The sequence below is a fragment of the Mixophyes fleayi genome, chromosome 5 (genome assembly GCF_038048845.1).
Source record: "Mixophyes fleayi isolate aMixFle1 chromosome 5, aMixFle1.hap1, whole genome shotgun sequence".
NCBI lineage: Eukaryota > Metazoa > Chordata > Amphibia > Anura > Limnodynastidae > Mixophyes > Mixophyes fleayi.
The window spans coordinates 138,589,776-138,608,203 of record NC_134406.1 but is presented as its reverse complement, the minus strand read 5'-3'; the positions used below and the strand labels follow the sequence as shown (position 1 = coordinate 138,608,203).

At 42.2% G+C, this 18,428-nt stretch overlaps 1 protein-coding gene and 1 long non-coding RNA gene across 4 annotated transcripts in view; one reads left to right on the top strand and one right to left on the bottom strand.

The window, feature by feature from the left end:
• The window catches only part of LOC142158672 (uncharacterized), a 163,882-nt gene extending 163,590 nt beyond the window's left edge, over positions 1-292 (top strand). Inside the window, exon 4 of the long non-coding RNA XR_012692842.1 lies at positions 282-292. This is a non-coding gene — a long non-coding RNA (uncharacterized LOC142158672). The remainder of the gene's footprint in view (positions 1-281) is intronic.
• The window catches only part of LOC142158671 (uncharacterized), a 117,466-nt gene that overhangs the window by 36,705 nt on the left and 62,333 nt on the right, over positions 1-18,428 (bottom strand). For all 3 annotated transcript variants that reach the window (XM_075212873.1, XM_075212875.1, XM_075212874.1), the window contains exons 8-10: positions 17,347-17,386; positions 16,124-16,157; positions 7,283-7,301 (exon numbers count right to left, since the gene is read on the bottom strand). In XM_075212873.1, the coding sequence (XP_075068974.1) occupies positions 7,283-7,301; positions 16,124-16,157; positions 17,347-17,386 (93 nt within the window). The remainder of the gene's footprint in view (positions 1-7,282; positions 7,302-16,123; positions 16,158-17,346; positions 17,387-18,428) is intronic.

Genomic DNA, 18,428 nt, shown 5'->3' with positions numbered 1-18,428 from the left:
TGAGTTCACTGAGAGAGGTGGTGTAGAGAGGGAAGGAGGCAAACCAGGAGAGAGCTGTTTTGCAAAGACCTAGGGAGTGAAGGGTGGTGATGAGAAGAGAATGATCAACGGTGTCAAAAGCAGCAGAGAGGTCGAGGAGTACGAGAAGGAAGAAGTGACCTTTGGACTTAGCTGACAGCAAGTCATTTGTTATTTTAGTGAGGGCAGTATCAGTTGAGTGAAGGGGACGAAAGCCAGACTGGATAGAGTCAAAGAGAGTGGGAAGAGAGAAAGTGGGTCAGACGACTGAAGACATGCTGTTCGAGAATTTTAGAAGCAAAGGGAAGCAGAGATATGGGGCAATAGTTGGAGAGAGATGATGGGTCAAAGGAAGATTTCTAGAGAATAGGAGAGATCAGAGCATATTTGAAGGTCGAGGGGAAGATACCAGTGGAGAGAGAGAGAGAGAGAGAGAGAGAGAGAGAGAGAGAGAGAGAGAGAGAGAGAGTGTGAGGTTAAAGAGGTGAGCAAGGTGACAACAGGAATTAGAAGGTAGGGAGTGGAGAAACTTGGAAGGGATGGGATTTAGAGGACAGGTTGAAGACAAGGAGGAGTGAAGAGAGAGGATCTCAGCAGTTATAGGAGCCAAGGGTGGAAAAATGAGTAGTAGAGAGGACAGTTGGGGGGAGGCAAGTTTGATGAGAACAGATATTATCCTATCACAGGATTTCACACCTACTGCATAAAACTCCCCATTTTGTTCTTTATGTTAAAGATATTCAAAGAGTTGGAAATGAAATTCAGCCAGCAAGTGTTGATTTAGCATAGTTTCTACAATTGGGGGACACTGCGAGACATTGGGTATAGTAGGTGGGACTAGGATTTTAGGCACTTATCAGCTTGTTTGTTCCTCACACTCCTCCCCTACTATGCCCCTCCTTTCCAGCTCAGACCTCAGTTTTTTCTAAGAGCCTAGGAGAGAAAGGTCACTTCGGTATAAGCTTATACTGTTATTAGTTATAGGTTTTCACCTTTTTATTTTTATTTCCTCTTTAGGTGCGTCGCAGGGATGGAACCAAGACCCAGAGGAGTGTAAAGCCCGAGGCTCCCTTCACTCTATTCCCTGCGGAGGAAGCAGCAGCTGCTGAGCTGACTCACCCCTCGCACAACTTGCCGGCAACTCTCCCCTAGCTTAGAACGACCAGTTGCAGGACACAAACAGCCTGGCAGAACGGCAGGACTGAGCAGCTGTTTGTAGGTCAGGCAGAAGTGAAGCTATTACAGCCTCTCCTCCCGTCCCAACATATTTGCCGGCAGTGTCTCCTTAGGCAACAAGCATTGAACGGAAGCCATCTATGGGGGACAGTCAGCGATCGCACAACATGGGAGGTGATACGCTGAAAACTGCGCGGCAGCCTGGACACATTAACTCTGCCAACCGCTTTATAATGCAGAGAGACAGACTGGACAGCGGAAGCAGGGAGGTGGAACTACCCTTCCTCCAGCAGCATGGGCGAACTCCCGATCTGCAGCCATTTCCACAGCATGCTGATGCAGTATACTCTCTTCTAACACTGTCTTCCTCTAATTTGTGCCTCTGTAGCCTTATCGGTATTGTTAATGTTTTAATCTGCTTGTTACACACATGCCCCCTCACCCCTAAACAATGAGCAGCAAGTCGCACTCATAAGGAGGCGATTCGTTTGCAATTGGCACGCGCAGCCTGGGCACAATAGAAATAGGGTGGTGCACAGACAGCCGACAGCCATACATAGTATGTGCTGTTCGACGATTCATTGAGGCGGCCATGACAGCGGATGGACTGAGGACGGAACTTCTTCCCCTTCCGTATTAGCTTCCTAGCGCTGACGGCGGCCACTCTTGGAAACTGGGACACAAAGACATCATGCTGCATGTTGTTTCCTACCATGCTTCTCCCAAGCCGGTACCTCTGTTTTGTTTACTGATTTGCAATTTAAAATCATACAGAACGTCTGCAGACTGTTTGTTTCTCTCACACACATATAGAATAGATATGTGTCGTGTATAATATATATATATTGTGGCAAGAGCCCGCTACTGCTGAAGCACACGCGAACAACTTCTTCCTTTTTATGTAGTTTTATTATCAGGATGGTAAATGTTTTGACACCGTACAGATTTCACAGTAATACTTGGAGACCCTAAACGCCAGCTAGACATAGCTCAGCTCTCTCAAGACCAGCCAGCTTCCCCAGCGTTGATCTCCGTGCACAAATGATACAAACAAGCTTTTATACCTGATACTCCTCCACCTTCTCTTTAAAAGGAAACGCCCCATTACTGGCTCTGTTTTGCACTAAAGAGACACACCCTGTCTGTTTGCTGAGAGGAAGGATTTCTATGCATGTAAGTTAACCAAACTTAAACTATTGTTTGTTACACATAGATCTTTACATTCAATCTAGGTGCATTGCTGCACAAATGTTTTACTTTACTTCCCAGCAAATTGCCATCTAAATGCCTCCCTTTGCTACAAATATATATATATATATATATATATATATATATATATATATATATATATATATATATATATATTTTTTTTTTTTATAGCAGTCAAAACTTATTGCAGAAAGTGGGCATCTGGGGTACATATTGGGAACTTGCCAGTATACTACCTGACACACAGGTTAATTAAAAAAGAAAAAAAAAAAAAAAAGAGAAGAAGATATATATTTTCTATATTTATCCTGTGTAAATTTACTTACATTGCAATAGGTCAGAAAAGGACCCGTATTTTTCTATTGTTATTGTGTATTTCATGGATATTGTGTATTTCACAATAATTCTAAAAAAAGGGGACCTCTAGGGGTAGGAGATCCGCTGGTACGTCTGCATTGCATTAAATATGTGCCACTAAGATAATATACAGATTTATTCCGTGGTAAGAAACCAGTATGTCCATATTGCAATGTGGGTATACACCCACTGGTTCGTCTGTACTGCATTATATATGTACCAAAATCACAAGATTCAGTTTTATTCTGTGACTCTTTGCCTAGCATTGGCTTATGTTTCATACTGATTCAATGGTACTTCTAAGCTACATTATATCTGTGCCAAATATATTTTTTTTAGATTATCTTTAGAACAGCTTAGTCCAGATACTCTCTGTGCAACTTAGGATGCTATGGTCTGCGAACAAGGTGCTCCCCCACTTCAGCATCAGCAGCTCTAGAGAAACCAGTCTGGGTTAAAATCACTGGCAGCATCAGTGGCCGAACTCACTAAGGTGATGTTAGGGTCTAAAAAAAGGTACGTGAACCCCTCCTTTTCTCATTCTTCTACACACACTTAGGCCACACAGATCATAGCTGTCGCAGGCACATCTACATAGTAACATAGTTGATGAGGTTGAAAAAAGACATCAGTCCATCAAGTTCAACCTATTTTGGATCTTCTGCTATCCTGCACTTATATTTGAAATTGATCCAGATTAAGCAACCGCCAATCTGTTTCAATTGTGAAAATCCCCCAGACTCAATATTGTGGTCCTATTTTTACCCTATATCCACTACTATCCTACATTTTAATTAACGGTCGTATCCCTGGATACACCTTTCCGCTAAAAATTTGTCTAACCCTTTCTTAAACATATCTATTGAATCTGCCATCACAGCCTTCCCTGGCAATGAATTCCATATCTTGACTGCCCTTACTGTAAAGAACCCCTTCCTTTGCTGGTTGTGAAATTTCCTCTCCTCTAACCTTAGGGGGTGACCACGTGTTCTGTGTATAGTAAAAAGTATATGATACAAGGGGGTAAAAAGTTCCCATGAAAGTTCTCTGTATTGACCCCTAATGTATTTGTACATAGTAATCATATCTCCCCTTAGACGCCTCTTTTCTGAAGTAAACATGCCTAAACTGGCTAACCTTTCCTCATAACTGAATGACTCCATACCCTTTATCAATTTTGTTGCCCTTCTCTGAACCCTTTCTAGTTCCAAATTATCTTTTTTATAGAGTGGTGCCCAGAACTGTACTGCATATTCAAGATGAGGTCTTACCAACGATTTATACAGTGGCAAAATTACACTGTCTTCCCTTGCATCTATGCCCCTTTTATGCATGCCAATACTTTGTTTGCCCTTGCAGCTGCTGCTTGACATTGAGCACTATTGCCAAGTCTACTGTCTACGAGCACTCCCAAATCCGTGTCTAGACGACCATTTTCAAAGGGCTCCGCCAGCTCTCTCTCACGAATATATCTCCATCCGGTTCCTGGAAGCACACGTCTGCGTGCAGAAACTACATAGGTTCCCACTCAATCTGTCACAGCACATACGATTCTTAAACCTAAGCTTCTATAATAGGTCCAACAGGGTCTTCCTACCAGTAGAAAAGGGCTCTCCCATTTCAGCACAGGAAAAGGATGCTCCTGGCGCGGAGAGAAGCTTTCTCTTCTCAGCTGCATGAGGCTTCTGGAATACAGAGTACCAACGTTCGGGGTAGAAATATTTGCATGTTCCATTCTCGACATCTCCAAAGGGAAACTCCGCGGAAGGGACCTGGTTCCCAGGTTATTAGACTTTCATATCTGTTGCTCAGAGTTCACAGGATGTGGCGTCACGCCCAGCAGGTCCTGGTCAGAAAACCCCTAGACAATCAGTCACATAATGCCACGGCTGTTGCAATTCTGTAGCATCACGGGGGAGAAAAGTCTCGGCAGACAAGCAATTAACCAGGGGGAAGGGTAAAAATCTCCACGGAGACGTACTTTGCCCTCCTGGTGGAGTCTTGAGGGCACTTCGAACTTTGTCCCTGTGCATCAATACTTATTTTTCAGGTCACCCACCCCTTTACTGCTCATATTCTATAGACCCTTAAGTGAAATTCTCCAATACCAGGATGATCCCTGGAGCTTCGGGCTGGTATTCCTGTCGTTTCCACGTCCCAGGTTCTCACCCTCCCGCCTACCTCTGTGGCCAATTCTAATCTGTCTGGGGCCTCTTTCTGACACTCTTTATATAATCTAGCTTGGCGCAGTGGCGTTGGAAAACCCTAGCCTTAGGGTTCTTCGTAGGGAGATGCTTCGTACCTTGATTACAGACTATAAGGTATTTTCCTCACCCGTTCTTCTGGGTCTTTCCTCACCCGTTCTTCTGGGTCTAGTGCAGGGCTTGGTGTGAATCCTAGAGTTTTCTCACGTCCAGGTGCTGGCTCTCTAAGTTTCTTTATTTCGCAAACTGGTTCTGATATGGGACTCCTCCTAGGTTCCCGCAAGGTACAGGGGTTCGGTGGCGGTAGTTTGAATTGCACTCCCACATTTTACTTTTCCAGGAGGATAGACAGGTGCGTCGCTCTGGCCAATTTTGGTTCAAAGGATAGTATCTGCATTACACTTCAGTCAGGAGCTTGTGGTCAAGCATTTTGCGATTCTTTCACCTTTCTGTGTGACATTTTTCCTCGGCTGCATGCGGTTTGTGCTGTTGGGTGCCAAATTGCCCGCAGACTCCCTATCCATGAAACTAATGTCCTCTTCTTCCTTTCAGATGTTCAATAGCGGAACTGTTCAGTTTCCAGACAGTCCCATGTCTGCTACATCCCTTCCACCATTCTGTGGGAGGATCACGCCCCTTATATTGTTCGGGTGACTTCAGAGATTACTCTCTAGGACAGTTGGCGCTTCTTGGACAGCATGTCAGGGTGCTTCTGTAAGGCAGCTGCGCATGATGGCAACGCCTACATGTTCTAATACTTGTCCCTGCTATTGATCTGTATCACTTATTACCTGGAACCTGTTGCTCTGTGGACTTTTTCTGCCATTGATCTCACCTGTTCATAGCTGTGGATATGAACAGGTGAGATCTGTGGATATACCATAACCTGGAAATCTGCATATCCCATGTACTGAATCCTTGTTTTTGTATTTTGTCTGAATAAAGACTGTTGCTGCTTCTTGAATGCACTAGGAATCCTAACACTCAAGAGCATTTATCCCACCTGTTTCTACAGACAGAAATCCTGAAAACATGATGTCAACGATATTTTTGGATGAAGTCAATATATTAATAAGAAATATATATAGAATTCTTTTGTCTTATTTTTTTTGATGTGTTACTTTTTGATCTGTTCGTGTGAGCTGAGGACAGAGATGTGAGCAGCAATGGAAAGAGTTAATTCGAAGAACAGATGTTTCTAATCAGTATTGGTGAACAAAGAATTTAAGAATTTATCCAAAATCCAAATTGTATACAGGATTGCCTAAAGGACCATGAAACGTCTATATGCTGTCTCAGCCAATTGTAATATGACATTTGTGAATTGCAATACTACCTACTTTTGTTACTGATAAAAGAGCTGTCTGGTCTGTGAACGGGCAAAATTTCAGAGATTCAAATTTGAACTGATAATATTATCACAGCGCAAGCTTTTATTTTGTAAATAAACAATTATACTTTTTTATTCTTAAAGTTTCTTTTGTTGAAGAAATTCAATTATTACTTTAACAATGACGAGTTGCTAGCTTTTGAGGACTGGATTTGGACACCTCTGATATAGACATTACAACCCATTCAATCCATCCCTTTCCATCTCACCTCAATCTTCAAATTCATTCTCATGCTCACCTTAAGTCCAGTCTTTATGTTTCTTCTCACTCCTCAATCCCATTTATCCCTCTCCTCAGCAGCATCGATGCCACCCCAATCCACTTGTCCATCCTACTGGTCCCTCACCATCCTCCTTCTCATAATACCACTTGTCAACATATCCTGTTCATTAATATTGCCATCCTGTCCTCCTCATCACCCTGCTCCCATCTCCAGTGCATCATTATCATAATAATTAACCTCTCCAATTAACAGTCCGCTTGTTATACGTGTGAGTTTGTAGACTTCGATATTTCCTACATGTCGGCCGTGTTAGGTTTTTCGCCGTTTTTTTGTCTATCTTAATGCTGTTGGAGTTTTCGTCATCGGAATTTCGTACCCCACCCATTGTGGTACTCTCCCCTTGTATCATTAACTTCTGCAAGGTTTGGGTCATAACGAAATTGTCTTCAACAAAAAGGCCTGAGCTGTACCACTTGCCACTTCAGGCGGCCATCCACAGATCTAATGATCATGTTGAGACTTTGAAACAATGCTGTTCTGACACAATGCGGTGGCAGTCTGAAAGAGCATTCAGTGTAGCTTATTTTTATGAAGTCCTTTAGAACGAGGATGTGGAATCCAAGGAATTGACATCCGCAATTAAGGGAACGAGGATTACTTTTTAAAATAAAAATAATAATTAAAATACTACATATAAAACCCACCTTCTTACTGTCCTCCAATCTAAAAAAAAAAGAAGAAGAAAAAAAAAAAAAAAAAGAATTAATATTTTTCTGGACAATGAGTTTGTTATTGATCAAATCAAAGGATATTTTGCAATAAAATGCTTGTGTTCAAGGGAACCTGGATTGTCCTTGGAAAGAAATTGCCAATTAAAAAAAAGGGGTACTGTGTCTCATTTTCTAAGATTACATGTTAGAATAGAAAAACCATCTCTGACCACAGGAGACCACAGAGTCAGGACTGCAAAGACATTGCAGAAAAACATATGTCTTTATTGCACAATAGCTAAAAGGAAAGAACCTGAGGTGCCACTAGATACATGGAGCTGATAGTAACATACATTGTTAAATATTTTCCTTTCTGACATGAAATAAACAGTTCAGTCTATTTGTGCACCATTATGCTGACCTAGCGTGTCCCGTCCCCCCATACAGATATGTATAGCAAAGAACTTCGGGGTCCTACAACTAGATCTGCATTAAACCAAGGGATGCATGGAAGGTAACAAATGGAAGAGCATTCTGGAACTATTATGATCACGATGAATATCTAGTGATGTGTCATGGCCTATATAACATTCTAAGAACATTATAATGGCTTACATATTTATTGGACAGTTAATAAATCCTGTTATTTTCTGACAATCTTTAGGAATAAAAGCAGCATCTCCTCCAACATCTATTATATACTAAACTAGATAAGTGGGAATCTAACCTTTCAGAGAGACGATGTGCCTGATTTTTTCAGAGTATGAATCTAACAAAACAATCTTTAAGGTTATGGCCTAGCTACAAAAATTAGAAACAAGATCTACAGGGTTTCCAAACTTCTACAGACTATTAAAAACATCTCTAGAATTATTGCTCCTATTAACCTACTTTTAGAAGGACGTTACGTTTAATTAGCGGCCTGATGTCGAAATGTCCCAGTTCTGCTACTATAAACCTATTATTCTAGTGGCTGTAGATAATTTGACTCATTTCATTCCCAGTCTCCCGAGTGCTGAGCAAAAAGCAGATAAAAAAACAAAACATCAAAATTCTGGAGATAGTTACCCAGAAACCTCTCTGATAAACATGGTGGAGACCAGGTTTAGCGGTCTACACTGAACATGAAAAGAGGATTTTTATACTTACGATAAAACCGCTTCTCTGATTCCATCTGGGGGACACTGCTACCATGGGTTGTGGAGGGGAGTTTAGGGAGTTGGCACTTAGCTAGTTAGTTAACTTTGTTAAATGTATCCATGCTGACAGACCACTCCCCTCTACCAACCCCTGTAGCCTCAGTTTAATTATAAAGCACAAAGGAAAATAGGCCAATCAACCAAGAACATACAGCAGCATAGCAGAAGGGAGGGATCGCAGTGTCCCCCAGATGGAATCAGAGAAACGGATTTATCGTAAGTATAAAAATCCTCTTTTCTCTATCATCCTATCTGGGGGACTCTGCTACCATGGGGACATTCTAAAGCAGCCCCCCTAAGGGTGGGACCGCTCTAAAAATCCGGTACATAGAGCACTAAGGCCAAAATTGGGGTCTGAAGACGCAAAGACATTAAATTGGTAGAATTTTGTATGGACTGAGGACCAGGTGGCTGCTCTGCAAAGTTGGTCCATTGAAGCCTCATTTCTAGCTGCCCAAGACGCTCCCTCCGACCGGGTGGAATGGGCAGTAAGTCTACCTGGCACAGCCCAGTTAGCCCTGGTATAAGCCTGCTTAACTGTCGAAGTAATCTATCTTGCAATAGATTGCTTCGAAGCTGGCCAACCTCTTTTATGTGAATCAAAAAGAATAAAGAATCTGTGAGACGAATTTGTCCGGTTCTCTTAACATAAATAAGAAGAGCCCTAACAACATCTAAACTCTCCATCGAATACCAGTCGAAGGCAGATGTCCTCACCTGAAACACTGGAACCACAATCTCTTGGTTCATGTGAAAAGCCGAAACCACCTTCGGAACAAACGAAGGAATAGTCCGTAGAACTGCTCTGTCCTCGTGAAAAACCAAATATGGTTCGCGACAAGAAAGAGCACCTAACTCTGACACGTTGCGAGCCGAGGCAATCGCCAAGAGAAAAGCTACTTTCCACATGCAGAGCCTTAAATCAGCTGAATGTAAAGGTTCAAAAGGAGGACCCTTAAGCATATCAAGCAGGAAGTTGAGATCCCATGGTGCCGTGGGCGGAGCATAAGGAGGCTGGATCTTTAAGACTCCTTGTAGAAAGGTCTTAATATCCAGCATATCCGCCAATCAGAAATGAAAGAAAACCGACAAAGCTGAAATCAGCACTTTTAAGGAACCCAATCTGAGACCCGTCTCAAGGCCATCCTGAAGGAAAGCTAGAAACCGTGAAAGACGAAAAGTTGAAGTATTACAAAGGCGATTCTCACACCATTTGATATAAGTGCGCTATATGCAGTGGTAGAAACGAGCCGAAACTGGCTTACGAGCTCGTCACAGTGTATCTACGACTCTAGTAGAGAAACCTCTAGATCGCCAAAGGCTGGCTTCAACAGCCATGCCGTTAAAGTCAGACGAGTCAAGTCCTGATGACGGAAAGGGCCTTGGAAGAAGAAGGTCGTCTAGTAGTGGTAGACGCACTCCTTGATCTACTGCCATCGCGATTATGTCTGCGTACCACACTCGACGCGGCCAGGCAGTAATACTGGTATTACTGGTAATCCCCCTTGTCTCACTCGTCTGAGAACGTGGTGAATCATGGGTATCGGGGGAAAAAAGATATCCCAGCTGGAAGTTCCATGGCATCGTCATGACGTCGACAGCAACTGCCAGGGGGTCTCTTGCCCTTGTGCAGAATCTTGGGACCTTCCTGTTGTGCCTGGATGCCATGAGATCAAGAGCCGGTAGATCCCATTTCTGGATCAGAGACTGAAAGACCTAAGGATGGAGTGACCACTCCCCCAGCATAATCGCATGACGGCTTTGATAAGCCGCTTCCCAGTTCAGGATACCTGGGATGAACACCGCTGAGACTTCGGGAACATTTTGCTCCGCCCAGGCGAAGATCTGCGCTGGAATTTCCATAGCACCTGCACTTCTTGTTCCTCCCTGTCTGTTGACATAAGCCACTGCCGTGGCATTGTCGGATTGAATCCTGACCGGAAAACCCCGAAGAGAGTTCTGTACACCCCGAAGGGCTAACATGATGGCCTTCAATTCCAGTATGTTGATGGACAGGGAAGACTCCTGAGTTGAACACAGACCCTGAAGCCAAAGATGAAGAACCACGGCCCCCATCCATTAAAGCTGGCGTCTGTGGTCACTATCATCCAAGACCTCGGAGCAAAGGATCTGCCTACTGCCAGATGATCCTGAACCAGCCACCACTGAAGAGACATTTTTGCTTTGAAGGACAAATGGATCTTCTGTTGTTCCAACTGCAGGTGGGAGCCTGACCATTTTGTTAAGAGATCCCACTGGAAGCTGCGGGAGTGTATCCGACCGAAGGAAATAGTCTCGAAGGTTGGGAATAGTTGGACTGGCAGCGACAAAGACCTGTGAATCTATCTCTCGTAAGGACCTGGCCTTCTCTTCCAGCAGGAACACCTTTTATTCCCTGGTGTCCATGATGAGCCCCAAGAAGGTCATCCGCTGTCAGGGGGTCAACTGAGATTTCTTTAGGTTTATTAACCATTTGTGGTCAGGTGCTGTTGTAACAAAACTTCTGATTGGCTTTGATGAGGAGGTCGTCGGACTATATTGACTTCTCTGGAACGAAGACATGCCGCCATCACAGACATGATCTTTGTCAACACTCCTGGAGCTGTGGAAAGGCCGAAGGGGTGACCATGAAATTGATAGTGGGTTAACCCTACCATAAATCTTAGAAGAGATTGATGTCCCTTCCAAATAGGGGCATGAAGGTAAGCGTCCTTTATGTCTATTGACGATAAAAAAACAATTCCTCTCGACCATTCATTACTGATCTGAGGGACTCCAGTCGAAATTTGTCCATCCTTAGGTGCACATTTAGCATTTTTAAATTTAAAATGGGTCGGAAAGACCCATCCGGCTTCGAGAACCAAAAACAGGTTTGGATAAAACCTTGTCTTTTCTGGCTGTCTGGTACTTTGCAAATGACTCCTGCAGAAAGAAGAGAAGCGACACATATCTGCATCGCCTGCCTCCTTTCTGGATCGCGGGGTAACAGGATTGCAAAAAAGCGACGTGGGGCTGGACCCAACAGGTTTATCATGTACCGTCTCGTCATAATCCCGCAAATCCAAATGTCTTGGGAGGACACTATCCATTGCTCTCGGAACAAAAGCAATCGTTCCCCCACCCCTGCCTCCGCAAAATGGGGTGGGTGGCAGTCAGGATGCTGGTTTTTCCTAAACTTTAACGGATGGGCGTCCAGAAGAGAATGAGGGCCTGCCTCTGTACGAGTGTCCCCTGGTACTAGTTGGTCTGCCCCTAGTCGACTGACCTCTGGCCAAGGACCCAACCCCAAAATGACTGCCGAAAGGAGCCAAATCGGGGAGGATAACCTTAGAAACATTCACTGGCAGAAAAGTGCTTTTCCCACCTGTAGCTTGTGAAATCATACTGTCCAATTCTGTGCCAAACAAAGTAGTGGCTGAATAAGGAAACATCTCAGGGGATTTCTTAGAATCTGATTCCGCGCCCCAGGAACTTAACCATAAAGTCTTTCTTGCCGACACCGCAGAAGCCTGTATAGAGGAGGAAATAGAGGCTGCATTTTGGGCCGTCTCATATAAGTACCCGGAAGCTTCCTTTAAATGCAAGACAAGGGGAAGTAATTTTGAATCTCGTAAACCCTCAGCCAATTGTTTTGCCCATGCTTCCATTCCTCTGGCAACCCATGCCGAAGAAAACATGGGTCTGAAAGTGGAACCAGCTGCAACAAAAATAGATTTTAAAAATGAGCCTCGACTTTGCAGTCTTTGGGGTCCTGCAGGGCTGCAGTACCTGGAACCAGAAGCAGAGTGTGGCAGGCTAAACGAGCCACCGGAGTATCAACCTTAGGGATCTGTTCCCAGCGAGCAAGATCCTCTTCCTGAAGTGGGTACAGGGAGAGGAACCTCTTAGGAATTGTAAACTTCCGGTCCAGCTGTTTCCAGGCTCCCTCTACGATATCTCTTAATTCCAAAGATGGTGGAAAACGGATAGCGCGTTTTCTAAATTTCTTGAAACAACCTTGATCCGAAGATTTAGATACATCCCAATCCGTAAGGTTCAAGGCTTGCCTTACTGCTAAAACTAGATCATCAATACCCTGATTTTTTTGAGGATTACTCCGGGTCTGTGATTTGTGCCGAGTCTGAGTCAAAAATGGGTTCGCCCTCCTCTTCTGAATACCCCTCAGAATCAGAGGGGGATAGAAGAGGATTTGTAGACCGAAGCATCTTATTTCTTGAAAGTCCAGATCTTGGAGATTCAAGCAACCTGTTTAACTTATCCAGGCCTCTGACCAATGATAAAGACCAAGCTGGTTCTCCAGAGGTAGAGCCTGGATTTGTGACCAGGGATGATGGACCTGCCATTGCCATTTCCGATGTTCCGGCGGTAACAGGCATTCCCAAGCTTATTGGAAGGGCCATCTGTTCTAAACCAGCGGGACTAACAGCAGAGGCCACCGCTAACTCCGTGGACTTAGTAAGAAGCTGGGACAGGGCAGTAACCGACTACACCAAGGAAGTAACCCATGCCGGTTCCTCTGGTAACGGAACTACAATAGACTGGGCCTGCTTAGTGAGTGATCCCGCGACACAATCAGTACAAAGTGCCCCCGGGTCCTTTTGTCCACAAGGCAATCGAACCTTGCATGTTGAGCAATATTTTGTGAGAGGTGCTTTCCCCTTATTCGACATATTTGATAAGAGAAAACAACACACAATGCAATAGAATCAGTCACACAGATATAGTCTGACTAAATACAAGTATAGCAACTATTCTATAACAGTAAAAGTTGTAACTTGTAATCAGTAACAAAAGAGGGTTTAAGCTGGCTAAGTAGAATACAAATTAATTTTCTATATTACTACTTGCACCATATAACAATAAGCTTCTATCTAATATGAATAGAAAGGTAAACAAAATAAAAGGAATAATTTTACTTTGACTCCTCTCCTATATATATCGTGCTTAGTGGAAGCTGTCAGCACACAGTGTCGCCTGAGGTAGATCAGGTTGAGGAAGTCTGTGTTCCCGGGCTTCCGTTGGCGCGCAGCTCTGGCTCATCCATTGATGCAGAAGGAGTGGGGGAGCTCTATATTCATTAGCTCCTCCCCCCAACCTGTCTTGCTGCTGGTCCTGGTCTCTTCTCCAAAAAAACCTCTTATATAAGCAGCCCCCGCTGTAATATTACTATCTTAAACTATTTAAAAGGATCCTGCAGCCTAAATCCAAGATTCCCCCCTCCTTTCTGTGAGGAGGGAACTTGGTAAGCCCCGACAAAATGGCGCCCGCCATCGCTCTGAAAACCGGCACTCTATGCCTGTAAAGGCAGCGCTGGTTATTGGGAGGCAATCAGAGTGACAGCGGTATATATAAGCCGCCCGTCACTCTGTTAGAGACACTGTCAGCTCCGTCAGTGAGAGCAGTGACGGAGCAGTGTCGCTGCTGCTGCTCCTAGGAGTGTCTTCTCTCTCTCTCTCATATATATATATATATACACACACACACATATACATATACATATATATATATATATATATATATATATATATATATAAATAAAACACACAATCCTCAGATCCAACTGAAAAGGAAAGAAAAAGGAAAGAAAAATGAAAGAAATATGAAAAAATAAAGAAAAAACTACTAGCACTAAAAAGTAAGCCCAACTCCTTGGGCACTTAGTCTTAAACTGAGGCTACAGGGGTTAGTAGAGGGGAGGGGTCTGTCAGTATGGATACATTTAACAAAATTAACTAGCTAAGTGCCAACTCCCCAAGCTCCCCTCCACAACCCATGGCAGCAGTGTCCCAAAGATAGGATGATAGAGAAATTAAAGATTTCACTTCAAATAAACTTAGTGACTTTATGTTTAAAACTCCCAGGATCCATACAGATACATCTGGTTTTTCACTCTGCCATTTTCTGGGTGCTTAAAACCTGCACCTGTTTCAGTAAGTTTATAGAGAAACTGTGTAAAAGTTACAGCAGCTGGTACAATAGGTGGGTTACTGCCCAGGGGAGAGATCTTGGGAAACTTAAGAAAATGTCAATACTCTGAAAAATGGTTTGAGAATTTTATCAATGTCACCCTAAAAACCTGGAAATAGTTTATCCCTCAAGTAAGGGGAAATAAACAGCACAGAATCCAGGGTTCGAGGCCTGCTCCTGTTCAGTTCATAATCAGTCGCCTTCCTGTTCTTCCAATTAGAGTTATTCTTTTAAATGCAGTTCTTGAAAGACTATTCGCAGAGAGTTTTTTTAATTAGTTGCCAATCAGTGGAATCACTGGGCTATTTAAACCCAGCAGCTTCCAGTTTCCGTTGCCGAATTATTGTGGTTTGGACCGGTGATCTCACCTTACTTCTTCTACAACTGTTACCTGTGTACTGAATCAACTTGTCCTTGGATTATGTCTTGAATACACATGTACTGACTTTGATTTATCTTGCTAAATTTGTCTTCTGATGGACAGACCTTGACTAACTCACATTTCTGCCACTCTGGTAACTGTAACCTCCTTTGATACCATCTGTTACACACGTGTTGCCAATTTTATTAATTGACTCACTTTTAAAAAGTATATCTGTGCTGCGCGATGCTTAATAGCTAAGTCTTGGAAACAGGTTGAACCCCCCCACTATGGCTGCCTTGCGATCCTATATTTGGATTATTGCCCAGATGGAACAGATTACATACCATCTACATGATAAGGATGATAAATTTCTCCAGATTTGGGCTCCTTGGCTTTACTTATAACCCCTTAGCTCGTGCACCAACTTCTACCTCCTAAAAAAGAACTTCCTATGGTCATACTTGGCCTGACTCATAAAGCTGTCCCCCTCTCCAGAGTGTCTGAGTAGTACTCTCCTTTGAAACTTTTATTTTGTAAAAGGTAAAGAGGATAAGGGGAAGAATGTTTTCTTTCCCTTTTTTTTTTTTTTCCTCTTCGGTGACGACCAGTGCCCCTCTCCCCTTACTCCCTCCCTCCCCTCCCCCATACTATACTATTATAAAATATTATAGACTCGTGAGTAATTTGGGTAACAATTGTATACTCATTTGTTTGGTCAATGACAATCTGTTGTTCTCTTTGAAATTTGCTAATCAAATATTGGCTGTTGCATTTTTATCTACCCATGTTCTGATTTGTTTTCTGTTTCTATTTTGGTTTTCTTCTTTCTCTACTCCTGCAATGTACTAATGGTTGATTCTTATCTGTACTGCATTGCTGTTTCAAAAGATTATAAAAAAAAAAAAAAAAAGGATGTCTGTATAACCATTCTATAAGGTCTGTGAAAATAAGGTCTTGTACATTTAAACAGGTTGGTGTTTTAACTTTGCTATTAAGTGGCATTGTTAACTTTGTGAAGTGTCAGTATCCTAGTTATTGAAGCCCAACTGTGCAACTTGCATGTTTTCAACCCACTTCAAGTGCTACAGTAAAAATTAAAGGTGGAAGTAGACAGAATACCATGAAATAGGGCTCAAGTTAGTGTTAAAGCTTTGTCACTACCTCTAACTGGCTATCAGCATTGTCTTTTGAGGAATGCTTAAGGATTTAAAATGGTTGTAATACTATACTGTGAATTCATCTTAATCAAGGCATCCAAAGTACCCAGATGAAAACAAATATACTTAAAAGATAAAAGGAACTTACTTTTCCTGCATCTTAACATTGTATTTCCAAAAATCTGAAAAATTAAAAGAAAACAGTAGTTAAAGCAGGTGAAATAGTTTGAACTTTAGGAGTACCTACACCCTCCTATCTCTACTGTACAAGTCATTTAGGGATCACCAAAAGGGAATTACAACGCCTAAACATTATGTAGAATTGCCTATTCTCCCACAACTGTTGATGTGCAGTTGACACATTTAGTGAGTATCTGGTGGCCAAGTAGTACCAGTACGAGCAGTCAGTAAAGGAAGCTGACGGACTGTAAAAAAGAAATTTCCAAGACTGGCTTGATGTCACGATCCCTTGAGAAAAGTAAATGGCCATTCACAGGCCAATCCTGTGGCTCAGTGCAAGTGCTAGGTGACAGGATTAATGTCCAATTTTACCATACAAGAACGTGGCTAAATTTGAGGAGGTCCTTCCAGATAATTTCAGACTTAACTTGGGCCTGTTATCATATTCGGAAGATGATCGCATATACGGCAAATAGGGGCCATCTGTGATCACCTTCCAACATAACCCGAACAATTTTGATGGATCATTTTCAGGCATTGGGGCTGTTTTCAGACCAAAAATGCTTATGCCCAAATCTGGAAATAGGAGTGTTTTAACAAAAATAAATAAAACAAAAGTTCTACAAACACACACAACACTTCACATTCTACTCATATACAAACTTGCTTAAAGTTAATTTCCAAAACACAATGATCTACATTACATTAATGATTTTGGCGATATTGGATATCATAACCACAAACTCAGAATGGCTCGTTATTTGCGTTGCACCAGCATACTCAACTCATATTTCTCTACAAAAGAAAATGGCGACATCAATAAAATAAGACAGGACAATAACAGACAGACAAAGAAGTAAAATGGTGCTGCTTGCAAGCTTACAATCAATCAACAGGAAAATAGAAATTAGCTAAAATAGTTTACCCCGCAGAGTCAGTTTACCCTCAGCAATATGGACTTTAAATAGCCTTCATTCCTAATCCCACAATACTATAACAGATAGTCAAAACCCTCATGCAGATAACAGCACTCAAACACACTCAAGCTTTCAAACACAATGATGTCACTGAGAATGGGTTCTAGGTCACTGTACACATTTCATATTGCTTCTTTTCCTTTCAGAATTGGTTTTCTAGGATATATAATTTTATTTTACGAAACAAAAAAAAGTGAAAATTAGAATAGTATACCATTCTTAACACCAACACGTGAAGTACAGCTCTTTCTAACCTAGTGGATAAAACAAATAAACAAAAAAATAAGAAAAAGCAATTACTAGTGAAATATTCTGTGCATGACTCATGTTATATACACATAGCTAGGAAAATAGATTAAATGAAAAGACTGGTTTGCAATGAAGTGAAAGCAGCGAATTATACTCGCCGATAATTCCTTTTTCTCGAGATATAGCCATTACAATGGTTAGTCTAGATAGAGAGAGCAAATTAGCAATGCCCCCAGGGTAGTATTTAATGCGGTCACTTTTTCCCTTTTGCGCGACTTCCCAACTGTTTCTAAAATAAATAAGCATAATACATATCGAACAACAAGAGTGGGAACATTGGGCTGCCTTTTTTAAGAAAAGGAATTATTGGCAAGTATAATTTATCTCCATGGCAGCCATAACAATGGGATGTATCCACACATTTATAGTAGTGAGGGCAAGAAACAGATCAGCCATGTCTGCTGCAAAAATCTATTTTTTTTTTATTATGTAGCAGTGTGGATAATGTTTCCTAAACTGTGCATTAGCACATGACATTACTTCCAGTAGATAGGGCTCATGCCTCAACCTTCACCAGACACTATGTACTCAAGAAGCTGCCACTGCTCTTTTTGAGCGAACTTTCAGATTTTACAGCACCTAACATCCGTTTCTCTGGTATTCCTGTGGCCCAGAAGTTGACTGACAGCACGCCAGGGCGAACTGCAGAGGTCTTCAAAAAGAAGGGTCATCACTGCAAATATTGACTCTTTGCATAAACTTAATGTAATTGTCAATAAAAGCCTTTGACACTTATGAAATGCTTGTAATTTTACTTCAGTATACTATAGCAACATCCGACAATAAGGTTTAAAAACACTGAAGCAGTAAACTTTGTGAAAACCAAAACTTGTGTCATTCTCAAAACTTTTGGCCATGACTGTACACTTAGAAAGAAACCTGCAATCATTAAAATTCTGGACAGTACAGCAATAAGGGACTGTGCCCAGATTCACCCTATGATAATCGCTTTTTCCTATCCCAAAATCATTTCCAATTTTCGCCCAT